This window comes from Hyaena hyaena, unplaced genomic scaffold, assembly GCF_003009895.1.
Source record: "Hyaena hyaena isolate Hyena2069 unplaced genomic scaffold, ASM300989v1 scaffold_808, whole genome shotgun sequence".
Lineage (NCBI taxonomy): Eukaryota > Metazoa > Chordata > Mammalia > Carnivora > Hyaenidae > Hyaena > Hyaena hyaena.
Genome location: NW_024081437.1, coordinates 829762 through 842927, shown reverse-complemented (window position 1 = coordinate 842927; position 13166 = coordinate 829762). Strand labels below are relative to the sequence as shown.

General features: G+C 56.0%; 1 protein-coding gene across 1 annotated transcript; it reads right to left on the bottom strand.

Annotated features, from left to right (window-relative positions):
- Nucleotides 1–138: 138 nt before the first annotated feature.
- On the bottom strand, nucleotides 139–12796 carry LOC120221715 (long-wave-sensitive opsin 1). The gene is made up of 6 exons (XM_039219265.1): nucleotides 12685–12796; nucleotides 8225–8521; nucleotides 5776–5944; nucleotides 4320–4485; nucleotides 2734–2973; nucleotides 139–346 (listed from the first exon to the last, which is right to left on the bottom strand). Exons 1-6 carry the CDS (start codon nucleotides 12794–12796, stop codon nucleotides 236–238), a joined length of 1095 nt encoding a protein of 364 aa, XP_039075196.1. The 3' UTR covers nucleotides 139–235.
- Nucleotides 12797–13166: the final 370 nt, after the last annotated feature.

The window sequence follows — 13166 nt, the reverse complement described above, 5'->3', positions numbered from 1 at the left end:
CTGTCACCCTCGTGCCCTCTGGTGACCCCACGGCTGAACCCTCGGAGGCTCAGGTGTCCCCAGACTACAGTGGGAGCCTCTGCAACTTTCTTGCTTTTGGCAAAGAGAAACTACGTTCGTTGCGCAGGGATGGAGGGGGGCAAGGGGGGGGCGTGGCCAAAGCGCTGGTGTATGGGACAGGGTTTATGTTTTCTGGTAGGAAGCCCACCTTTTTGTTGTCATGGCTGGGAGAGACTCATGCAGGTGACACTGAAGACACAGATGAGGCCTCCGTTCTGGAGGCGCTGGACAGTTCAGAGCCATCATCCACCTTCTTCCCAAAAAGCTGCATGATGCAGTTTCGAAACTGGCAGGACAGAAAGGGCTACTCAGCAGAGCAGAAAGGGCCCACGTACTATGCTAAAGGTCATTCTTGGGGAATTCTGAGGGGGATATTCACTAGGGGTCACCTTGATGACTGAACACCTTCTCCACGGCCGTTCAGAATCCCACCCAGAGACAAGTGGAAGCCCAAGGCTCTTACTTGCACGTGGGGATGGTCTACTCCTGACTGTCTGCTCATCTAAGCCATCTAATGTAGCATCTGATGGTGACTATTGTGGATCAAGTTGTAAGACCATGCCCCCCAACCCCCAAAGCTCTGTTCAAGGACTAACTACTAGAGCCTGTGAATGTGACCTTATTTGGAAATAGAGTCCTTGCAGATGTGGTTAAGATGTACAGTGCCATGAGGTCATGTAGAGTGGAGTGGGCCCTAATCCAATGACTGGTGTCATTATAAGAAGGGAATTTGGACACAGACTCAGAGATAGTCATGTGGAGGTGAAGGCAGAGATCGGGGTGACTTGTCTAGAAGCCAAGGGATACCAAGGACTATTGGGCAACACCGGAGGCTAGGAGACAGGAAGGGAAGAGATTCGCCCTCAGAAGGAAACAACCCTGCCCACACCTTGAGCTCGGACTTCTGGCCTCCAGAACTAGGAGAGAATAAATCTCCCTTGTTTTAAGCCCCACCCCCACCCCCCATTTTGTGGTACTTTGCTATGGCAGTCCTAGGGAACGTATGCAGTGACCAAAGGTGATGCCGTCTAAGGGGCCCATGCATAGGGTGACGCATCTCCAGAATGTCTGGGAAGAGACTCAGAGGCATTTTAGTGAAGACGAATGTGATTGTCATCTTGTTTCTATCCCATCAATTTTGAGGCCTCGCAAGCACTACCTAGACAACAGTCTAGCTACTACTTCACGTCTATAGCAAGAGAATCTTCTGGCACCAAGAGGGGCCCACTGCTCTTCCCCTAAAGAGATTTGGAATATCTTCATTTCTCAAGTTCTATCTCATCACTGAGCTAACGCCAATGTCTTGAGAATGCAGACCAGGGGCACCTCCTGTATATTCCAGGCCAATTCTCGACCACCTCCAGCTCCCTCCAACATCAAAACTTGCACAAATAAAACACATAATTATGGAAATCAGTAACGCAAGAAATGGACCGAATAGCACAATTGACTTAGCTGAGGAATTCGTCTGACATCTACCTCCTGAGCATCCACGGTGCACTGGACTGTTTCGGGGGGGTGGGGGGTGGGGGGAGGGTCAGCAGTGGACAACAAGAGCAACACGCTCTGCCCTCCTGAGCTCCTGCACAGAAACTTCTCTCAGAAAGCAACAGGAAGGGATGGCAGTGTGGACAGGGTGAAAGCAAACTTCAAAAGCCCGGAGAGGTCCAGAAGTGCAGACATCTTGTCTAGGAGGGGGGGTTTGGGGAGGGGAGAATGGAAAGACTCAAGTATCAAGTACAAGCACAAGGCAAGACATCCTAGGCTTCCACAAACAAAAGCCAGACCTAAAAAGAGATCCACATGAACCAGGAAACAGGAGTCAGGGATACAGCTACACTCGAGGTATTGAGTTGCCAACAACAGAGTCCTGGGGGATCAACTGTGTCCTGCTTAATACCTGAACATTACAAAAAGAGTGCGTGCTTAATGAACTTCCGCAGAGTCAGGGCCAGGCCAGAGCGAGCGGGGCCTCAGAGCAACTGGGAAATGGAGGAGCTGAAGAGCTAGCTGCAAGGAATGGGGACCGGGTCCGGCGCGATGCCAGGCCCCTGCCAGGGCCATACGTCCTGCCCCTGGACCTTTCTGGTCACCGTCAAGTCACACATTGCAGCTACACCTCAGTGAAGTAGTTGTGACAGATTCAGGAGGAAGAAGGCAAATTACACTTGGAGGATGATGGGCCTCAGTGGTCGCCTATAACCTACCAAGAGGTCTAGGAGTTGTGGGCAATTTGCTGCTGAGGCTCAATATACCAGCCCATGGTGGCTACCGTGTGGCGACACCTCGGGCAGGACCACAATGTGTCCCCTCGAACTAACCCATAAAGTCACCAAAGCCACATGTCAGTGCAGCCGAGAAGGGCCTGTCCGTGTCCTTGTTGGGGTTAGGGCTTAAAGATGGAAAGATGAAGATTGAGAGGGGAGCCCTGAGGCCAGCCAAGCCGAAGAGCTGCAACGTGGGCAGCTGCGCGGTGCCACTGCCCGCAGTCAAGCCACAGTGACACCGTCCAGGGGGAGGGCTGGCTGGGGCTGGGTCACGCGCTGAGCCTTCCCTGGTCGTGGTCCTGGAGGTCATTAACTGCCTCTCCCTGGACACGATTCCAGGGGGGGAGCCATCGCTGGGCTCTTCGGGGGTAAATTGCTAGTTTGCTCTGCCAGTGGCGTGACTTACCTGCCGGTTCATAAAGACATAGATAACGGGGTTGTAGATAGTGGCACTCTTGGCAAAGTAGGCCGGGAGGGCCGCCACCAGGGGGTGGAAGGCATAGCCGGGGTGGGCAGCGGCAAAGCACGCGAAGAAAGTGTAGGGCCCCCAGCAGAGGCAGTAGGCGAAGATCATTACTACCACCATGCGCGTCACCTCCTTCTCCGCCTTCTGGGTGGACTCAGATTCTTTTTGCTGTTTTGCCACCTGGGGGAGACAGAGATTCATGCCCAGGGACCGTGCGTGGGAGAGTCCCTCCGGGCTCTGTATCAGGGGCCCCCGTGTTGCCATGCTTGGGCCGTGAGTCAGGGAGGTGGAGCCGTGGAGAGGAGGCGATGGGCCCGCGACGGCCAGCCAGCAGCCCGCCCCCACCGGAGGGAGTCTACAGCCCAGCTCAGGCCGGCCCCGGCCGGCCGTGACCGAGCTTAGGCTTTGAGGTAGCACAGAACCGGCCCTGGTGCAGATGGCCCTGAGCCAGGGCCTTCCGAGCTCTTGGCTTGGCTCCCATTAGGAGTTTGGGGAGGAGCTAAGGAGGCCATTCTTAGCCTCATCGGGTCCCTTAACAGCGTGTTCCCTCCCGTGCTCAGGTCTGAAGGGCGAACGGGGGAAGACATGGAGGCTGGACGGCGTCTGCTGTGGGTGGGGACACAGCCCCGAGCTAACAAGGCCCAAGCCACGGCTGGACACCCGTGGGAGCCAGCGAGGTGGCTTCTGATCCCTGACCGCCAACGGTTTGGGGGAAGAGGCAGGGTGGGGGCAGATCACGGGCTGAAGGCGGGAAGCTGGTGGCCTTCACGCTGGAAAGAGCTTATGAGCACATGTTGCTCTGATCGTGGGAACAAGCAGCTTCGTATCAGAAAGGCGTCGCCCCGAAGGGCCGTCTACCGCGGGTGCCCAGCGGGAGCTCAACAGGAACAAACGCACATCTGGGTCAAATGAATCCTACGTGAGCTGGTCGACAAGGGGACAACTTACGAATAAGGTTCTTCCTCTTTCGCCTCGCTCCGCTCCGATTGCCTAAGTAGTGGGGTGGGGGATGGCTGGGGACGGGATCAACTTCCCAGTGAGGAGAGTGGAGAGCGGGTCTGGGGGGCAGAGGGCGCACGTGAAGCCACTCCTCGGCCTGCCCCCACAGCCCCGTGAAGGGGACAAGGTCGCTCTGGTGGCAGCCTCTCAAAAACAAAAAGCCTTTTGGTCTGCGGGTTTCACCTGCGGACCTGGCTGGTTGCACTTGCACTTCACTCCCTGGGAAAGGCAGGCTTCCTCCCCAGGGGAAGACCGTCCGGGTCAGGGAAGAAATGCGGCTCTGCTCCCTTACTGGGCCTTTCTCCCTTACTGAAGAAAGCAGGGGACAGTCCCTTCCCATCGTCCCTTCCCATCGGGTCAAGGACAAGGGAGGCAGGGCTGCAGTGGCAGCCCCAGAGGAATTAGAGGCTTCACGCCTGCTTTGAGGGCAGGAGAGAGAGTCTCTGTCCCAGCCTGAGGGATCCTGTTGGTGGGGGGGGAGTGTGGGGGGCGTGGGGGGACGGAGCTGGGAGGGCTGGGGCGCTCACCGTGCGGATGGCCAGCCACACTTGGAGGTAGCAGAGCACGATGACGCTGAGGGGGATGATGCAGCACGTGGTCATGAGGACAATCATGTAGGACTGCACTCCGGGGTACGAGCTGCCGCTGAACACGTCCGGGCCGCACGATGTCTTCAGGCCGTGGGGCCAATACCTGAACAGAAGGGCTGGCAGCCTGTCCCGATGCCGCGGGGCAACCTGGGATCCCCCCTCCCCCATCCGTCTGGGCGCGCCACCAACTGGGGAGGGCGACTGGTGGCTTGTTTGAATTATGGTGAAACTCACACTACATGAATTAACGTTTCGTTTGTTGAAGTTTATTTAATTATTATTTGAGAGAGAGAGTGTATGTGTGCTCATGGGCTGGGCAGGGGCAGAGAGAGAATCCCAAGCAGGCTCTGCGTTGTCAGCTCGGAGCCCGATGTGGGGCTCCATCTCACGAACCACGAGACCATGACCTGAGCCGAGATCAAGAGTTGGACAGTTAACCGACAGAGCCACCCAGGTGCCCCTAACCAACCACTTTTGAAGTGAACAATTCAAGCAATGGCAGCTATAGCACATTCACAGTATTGTTTGTGCAACACCACCTCTGTCTAGTTCCAGAACGTTTTCACTGCCCCCAAAGAGAGGCCTTGGGCAGGGTTTTGGTAACCCTTTGTCCAGTTTTAGGTCTTATAGCCCTTTCTGTTTCTTTTTTTTTTTTTTGAAATTAACATTTTTTTATTATTGAAAGACAGAAGGAGACAGAGCATGAGCATGGGAAGGGCAGAGAGAGGGCGAGACACAGAATCTGAAGCAGACTCCAGGCTCAGAGCTGTCAGCACAGAGCCCGACACAGGGCTCGAACTCACAAACTGTGAGATCATGACCTGAGCTGAAGTCAGACGCTTAACCGATTGAGCCACCCAGGCGCCCCCCCTTCTGTTTTCATTGTGGTAAAATACACATCACATCTGAGCCCCCAAAGCAGCAGCCTGGCCCAAACACAAAGGACCTATAGGCTCAGGTGTACCTACAAACTAACAAGCCTCTAAAAGGGAGGCCCCTCAGAAAGTGCGAGAAATAGGCCTAGGGCAGAGTGGGTGAGAGGGCCCTGCTTTCACTTACAGCTGCTCCTGTGTCTCGAGCTTGTGACCTTTCTCTGTGTGTTCCCATGAGCCATTCATGTTTGGCAGAAACAGACCTTTCTAGAGGCTCAGAGATCACAGGGCCTGCTTCCATGTCATAGCCAGGCAGGTTTATAGGCTCATAGACACTGTGCCCTCAAACGGGTCCCAGGGAGAGTTGGGTCCATCCTCACTCTACTTGTGGGGCCGCAGAGGCCCAGAAACAGGAAGCAGTTGATCCCAAGGTTACAAATGGAGTCATGAGTGTGACCCTCCCCGCCGTCCTTCACCTTCTATCCTAAACGAGCTGCATCCTGACATACTGGCATCCTTACCTGCTCCAGCCGAAGATGGGCGGGGCTGTCCACACAGCAGCCCAGATCCAGGAGAAGGCAATGCCCACGATGGCCAGCTTGGCATCAAATCTCACGTTGCCAAAGGGCTTGCAGACTACGAGCCACCTCTCCCAGGAAATGACGGCCAGGGACCAGAGACCCGTGATGCCTGCGGGGGACAGCAGGGAGGTGAGGGCTCCGAGACTCCCACATCACTTCTTCTCCCCAGACCAGCCAACACTTTGCAAGATCAAGAGCCGTGCTCCCCACCCATGTGAAAAACCCAATTCTCCAAAAAGTGTGCTCAGCTGCAGGGTGGCCGCGGGTCTTTGGTCAATTTCTCTGATGCCCTCTTTCCCCATTCTTTCCTCTTGGGTCTGCACCACCCCGATTCCTATCTTTCTCTTAGTTGGCCACCAGCCTTTCTTCGGATGCAGACGCAACTTCCGACGGCCGTGCCCGCACCCCATGTGACCACGCTGAGGTGCTGCGGTCCCAGCCAAGGGCAAGGAAACAGGACATACTCAAGGACCTGCGCCCCTGCGGCCAGTGTGCACGTTCACTCAGGCTTCCAGATTTAGCACCACTGCCCACCACCTGGCAGGTGGAGACGGGCAGGGAGGCACTGGAGCGCTGTGTGCAGAATTTAGGGCTCCATTAACGGGGGCAGGAAGGAGGCCAGCTTTTTTCCACTAAAGTCTAATGGACACTTGGCACCGCCTTACATTATGGGCATGGCAGCATCAGCAGTGCCTGAACTTGGTCGCCTTACAGAGGCGGCAGACGTTTCCCAATGTCACCATATTCATTACCACTTTGAAATTTCAGTGGCTGTCAGGCCAGATCCAGTTATTTGATACTTTAATAAAGAATGGTATCATTAATACTTCTAAAAGATGCATTTACTAGTAATGTTAGTGAAGGACTATGTCACTTATTAGTATCTAATACTCCTATGTATTCTATACTCCCGTTCTATACCTTTGGGAGAGTGTTGCGCCATCACCTGTAAAATGAGAGGCAGTTAGATATTGGCGGTGGGCAGTGTCCTGCCGTGTACAGTGAATTGGCACCTACCTCATAGGGTCAGGAGGGTCTGATATGCTCATTTAAATCTCCCCCCAAGTCCTGCCCCCATTTCACTGATGGGAAAATGGAGGAGTGGTGTGGTAAAGTAACTGTGGTGGTCGCGGCACTAGCAATTCAAACCCGGGGCCGGGCTCCCCCTGCCTTCCCCAGGCCCTGGCTGGCCTAGTGGCTTTCTTTTCTTTTCTCTTCTTGACGTCCACCCCTCAGAATCTGAATTGGGGACCAGTTTAGGTGACAATTAGATGAGCCTGAGTTAGATGTGGATACTAAGATCCCAGGAATGGAGACCCCAGAGTGCTGGGAAACTTTTAGAATGGAAGAGCTGCAGTGGTGTGACAGCTGGTGGCCCAGAGACAGGCGCTGGGCGCCACGGCCCTCAGGCTCCCTGTCTTCTTGGATGCGCAGCAGGCTGAACCCATTGGCCCTCTGTCCGCTCAGGGGGCGCTCCTGCAAGAGCTCCCGGATGGGACCTCGGCCTCACCGGGCTCGCCTGTCCGCCCCCCCCCGTGGGCCCCAGGGAAAGCAAGCCTGGCCTTGGCTCCCTCACTCAGCCTCTTCCCGGCGGCTCCCGCCAGGCTCCTCCCAGAACGAAGTCCGCACTCCTGAGTTTTCCCACCTTTAACAGCCCGCCGCTCACCTGCCTTCTGCCCGCCCAGCTGCTGCCCGCGCCCCACTCTGCTGGGCCCTCTCGGCCTGGCTCCCTTCTCATCTGGCTGACTCAAGATTGAGGCGATCCACCGTCTCCCCCAGCACACGGTCCTCTGAGGGGGCTGATGGGGCCACGACCGATGGTGCTCACTGTCTGGGACAGGGACCCCTCCTTCCGGGACTCGGGGCTACCTCGGGGAAGGGATCGTATACTCCTGGTGCCCAGCACATGGGTTCTTCTCTGCCAAGGTGGACCGGAACAGAGCCACGGCCCACAGAGATGTTAGTGATGCGGACGGGGATCAGGGATCTAGTTTCACTCTCTCAAAAGCTCGAATGGGAAGGGCTTCTTTCTCTAGGAAAAGCCGACTCGGGTGAGCTGAAAGGACACATCGCCCGATTTGAGTGGAAGTTCCGTTTGGGGTGTCCGGAGCCCTCCCTTCCCACATTGTTTGGGGAAGCGCTATATCCGTCTCCTCCTATGCCGGCTGCGTGGCCCCAGGCTGGCCCATCTCAGGGTCATCAGGGCCCTCGGGGTGCCTACTTGTTGCCGCAACCTGGACCCCTCCCCTCCATGATGGCCCCCGCCATCATGCTGAAGGTCCGGCTCCCTTCAAATGCGCACCATGGGAGCCCCTTGAGGGTGCCGCGGGTGTGTTTCCCTTACACGCAGGTCGGGTCTTCCCCGAGCCCGGGCCCCTGGCAGGCCTACCACACAAGGAGACAGTGTAGCCTTCCACGACGCACATAGGGTGGCCCAGCACAAAGTAGCCGTAGATCTGGTTGACGACGCTGATGGTGCTGGCGATGATGGTCTCTGCCAGGTCGGCAACCGCCAAGTTCACCAGGATCCAGTTCAGAGGGTGGCGCAGCTTCTTGAACTTCATGGTGGCTGCCAGCACAAGCCCATTCGTGAAGACAGACGCAATGACCACAAAGATCATCCAGGCGCTGGTGACGTGATACACCCATCGGGGAGCGATGTGGTAATTGGGACCTTCGAAGGGGCCTAGAAGGCAGGAGGAACAGAGTGGGGACAGGAGCTGGGCATCAGCATCACCCAACTGCACAGCTGTGCTCACCCCACCCCTCCCTTCCTCGTCAGAGCCTCTCACCCCCTCCTGCCTTCCTGCCTGCTACTCTTGCCTTTGCAACCAGCTCTTTCCCTCTAGCTTTGCCCACCTGTGAACAACCTTCCCTCCGTCCCTCTCTCAGGCCAGAGGCCATGGCCCCCCAGACACCCGTACAGACATCCTTGAACTTAACAAAATGGAACTCCTCATCGGCTGCACTGGGTATCACCCCCCCCCCATCTGATTTGCCACCCCCCATGGGCAGGCCTCCTGCCTTCTGGAAGCCTTTCCAGATTCTTCAGCTGAGTGTCAACTCAACCCCTCGGGACTACCACCTCAATGTGCCTCTGTGACATTCTATCCTGTACTGGAGTCACCCACGTGCACCTCCCATCGTTCATCCCACATGGCAGGTTCAACACACAATCAGTTCTCAGAGAATGGATGAATGAATGAGTATTGGGTTGAGTTGCGTCCCCCCATGAAAACGATTTGTCGGAGTCCTAACCCCCAGTACCCGTGAATGGGACCTCATTTGGAGACACGGTCTGCACAGAGACGGTCAAGTTACAATGAGGTCATTAGCATGGGCCCCAATCCGGTAGGACCGGGTCCTGACGAAAAGGGGTAGTTTGAACAGAGACATGCACGCGTGGAGAAGCCCACGTGAAGATCAAGGCCGAGATCCGGGCCATGCTTCTGCAGGCCAGGCAATGCCGCAGATGGCCGGGAACAGCCCGGAATCCGGAGGAAGGACGGAGAGCGGACTCTCCCTGGGGGTCCCCGGAAGGAGCCAACCCCGCCCACGCCCGGACCTCGGACCGCTGGCCTCCTGGTCTGGGAGACAAGGAGCTTCTCTCGTGTGAGCCACTCAGTGTGTGGTGCTGTTACAGCCGCCCTAGGAAATACACACGCAGTGAAGGAAGCGTAACCCCCCTTTATTATGATGCAGTGGCTCTACACCCGTCTTGCTCAAAGACCTTTTCTGCCATCATTTTGGGCAGAATACTTGAAGGGATAATATGCCAGCGCGTGCCCGCATGGAACGGCCTTACAGCGCCCAGGAAAGCGCCCAAGCGGAGCCCCCATGTTTACCGGGACACTTCAGTTGTGTGTTACAAAAATCCAACTCAACTAGTTTTTAGAAGAGTAGGGCTTTCTTGGGTCCCCTGGCTAGGAGGGATGGGGTAGAACTCACCCCCCCAGCACAGCCAGACCCCACAGCACCCATGATGTTCCAGCACACTGTGTGTGAGCCTCGTTCGCCGCGTTCACGGGGAACTCCCAGAAACTGGCAATATCTGCAGCCATGCTAGATGGCACAGGCCCCCTGGGCACAGGCCTCTGCCTGCCGAAGGCCTGCGGGCTGTCGCTTTCTGTACAGAAGGAAATGGAGGGAAACCACAGCGCTGCTGATAGACCAGAGAACAGAGGACCTCCAAATTGTCAACAGATCTTGCCCGGAAACTATGGCGGGTTAGTCCGAGAACAGCAGCTGGACTGGAGGCTGTATGGGTCGCTCCAGCTGTTGAACAGCCAGAACATCCTTCCCGGACAGCCCATGGCATCCACATTGGACAGGGCAGGGACAAGAGGGACGGGGCTGTGCACAGCGGGGGAGGGGACGGACTGCTCTGAATGTGGGAGGTCACGGGGCCCTCTAGCTGTGCAAGCAGAGCCGGGGTCCCAGCCCGCCCTCCCTCCTGAACTTCCCAGGACTAACTTCAGAAAGAAGGTGTTCCAGAGAAATTCAGGGAGGGAGGGAACTGGGCGTGGGGACAGGCGAGGAAGCAAGATTTCTCTGAATATACCTACTTTTCTAGATTTTAATTTGGAACCTTGTAAATATTTTATTACACAATTTAAAAACATTAAAATTTAAAAAGCAATCCTTGAAAATCAAAAATAAAACAAATGAACCTAAATGCGTATCCACTCAGAGGCATAATCACACAGAGAGGGACTGTTCTAGATGACGTGGCAGGACACGAGTTTGACTACTCGGACCCGGGGGCACAGACCTTCAGCACGAAAAGACCTGCCCAAATGTTGAGCTCTGGGTAAGTGTGTTGTTGATGGCGGTGTTGGCGTCATTGTTCTGAGACCATTGTGAGTGTGTGTGATTATCAAGCAAATGAGTAATTGAATGATATTCTAATTCTTCTACCCAAAGCCCTTGAGAACAGGATTCTTAGTGAGAGAGAAAGGAGGCCCGGAGGTCAAACCCAGCTGGCTCCACTGGGGAGCCAGTTGCTCACTTTGGGCATCTCTTCTGCTTTCCCATGCACTCTGTGCCCCCGGGGGAACCCAAGAGGAGACAAATGCATGTTTCACTGTATCAAAGGACTGCAGCGAATAGACGAAGACAGGATAAGGGAGTCAGAACGTCACCAGTTTGCAATCCCCGGTGGTTCCGTGGGTCCAGGCATCAGGCTTCAGCAGCTGCCAACACCCCAGAGAAGGGGCACCCTCCTGATGGTGAGGCGGTCCAACCAAACCCAAAACACATCCCACTGGCCTCCAAGCAGAGCTTCAGGTCAACTACCAATGTACAGAAACATCACGATGGACAAGGTGGGAAGGGCATGGGAAGCCACGCACGGGAAGCCACACACGGGAAGCCATCAGCAGAGTCCGAAGTGGAGAAGTCCGGGCACAGACGACCCATTTGCTCGGACAAATAAATTACAAGGAGGTAGAGAGGGAAGCCCTGAATTCAAAGAGGACAAAAAGAGATAATGATCCATCTGAACATGTGGACCGTATTGGAGCCCTGATTCAAGCAAGGTGAAAAAAAAGTATGACCTTTTTTTCAACACCAATTAGGAGATTCGATACTATCAAGGCAATGTTACCTTATAGGTGTGACAGTGGCATCGCGGTTATGTTTTAGAGTCCTTTCCTCTTACACGTGCATACTGAAGATTTACAGAGGGGATGAGGGGATGGCTTAGACCTGCTAGGGAATCCGGGAGGGGTGAGTGGAGGCAGTTACAGGTGAAATAAGGCAAGTGACGGATACCCTGGGGTGCCTTGCACCCTCCCCTTCACTTCGGTAGATACTTGAATTTTGCAGAGGAAAAGGTACAAGAAGGAATCTCAGGCATCAGTGAAGGCCCAGGGGCCTCCAGGCAGGGCACTGTTGCATCGCCATCAAGGACATTCTGGGACATGAACAATCAGGTCAGGGCAAACTTGAGGGTTCTCAATTAGTTGGGCCTGGGAACCCTGTTGCTGACCATTGGCCTGGCTGTCATGGAGCTGGTGTGGTTTCTGGAAACCATGGCACGAGAAATGTTCTTGAAGGAACGGATGGTCTCTGGTTTGGAGGAGGGACTGGGGAAGGGGGTGGGGGCGGGGGTTGGTCACTAACGTCCTCAATTCTTTGCAAGGCTCGCATGCAATGCTTTTCGAGTGGCGCACCTCCGGGGCATGACTCGGGCCGCCTCGTGGACTTCTCAAGTGTCTGTCGGGCCTAAGTACCCTTTTGCCTGGGACGCCTCCCAGCGGAAAGGCTGCCCTGGGGGCCAAGCGAGCCCGCTCCCCAAGAACGTGCAGCCAAAGTCTGCAGGCCCCGGATGCAGAGTTGGACAAGATGACCGTTCCGTCTCTTCCGACCCTAAGGTTGGAGAAGTCACTTACCCTCCTCCGGGCCACCTGCCGCCTGCCTCCTTTTGGCTTCAGGAGATGCAAAAATGAGTCAGACCCAGCTTCGTCCCCAGGAAGCTCAGGGCAGTGCGGCCAGATAGACACCCCAGAACGGAATGTCGTGAGTGCTCAGTAGCGGCACGGGACCACAGGGAAATAGCTACTGAACATTCCTGGGACAGGGATTCTCAAAAGGTCTGGGAAGCGTATGTGGTTTGAAAAGGCGTATTCTACATTACATATTCCACAGTGTCCTCTTGTGCTCAGAAGGGACCGCCACCCCCCCCCCCATTTCGTGGCATTGTAAAGGTGAAGGGAGAAGGCCACCTGGACCGATGTGCAGAAGAGAACTCTCCCGAGGTGGGCCGGGGGCCAGGGGCCGTCCACGTGGCCACGTGAGCCTCATGCCCCTGGAGGGCCGTTCCGGCCTCCGTGGCACCTGCTTGCTCACCTCTGGTGGCGTTGCTGTTGGTGTAGGTGAAGACGCTCGCCTGGGTGCTGTCTTCTGTGTCGGCCTGCAGCTGCCCGCCTGCAAGCCTTTGGGGGCCCCACCGCTGGGTCATGGCTTCAGAAAACCCTGTCCCCAATGCCTGCCAGGCCTGGCGCTGCTTGGGGGTCATGGCGCTTTATACCAGCCTGCGGGATCAGCCAGGCTTCCTCACCTTAGAAGCTCCCAAACCCTTCCCCACCTGATCTCTTAATTGGGCCTGGGACTTAGACCTCCCCCTCCCCCAGCCCTCGCCTCCTGGCTCCTAAGGTGAGCCTGCAAGGGCGGCTCAGAAGGATTTTCTGGGAGCCCACCCGGAGCCCCCCGCCCGCCAAGGCGGATGCAGGAGCTGCCGTGGCCTCGCTTGTGCGTACTGTCCAGCGCTCGTGCTTAGGCCAGCTGGGCCCGAGGGTCAGGCTTTCCGGATCGGCTTGTGGGTCAGGGAA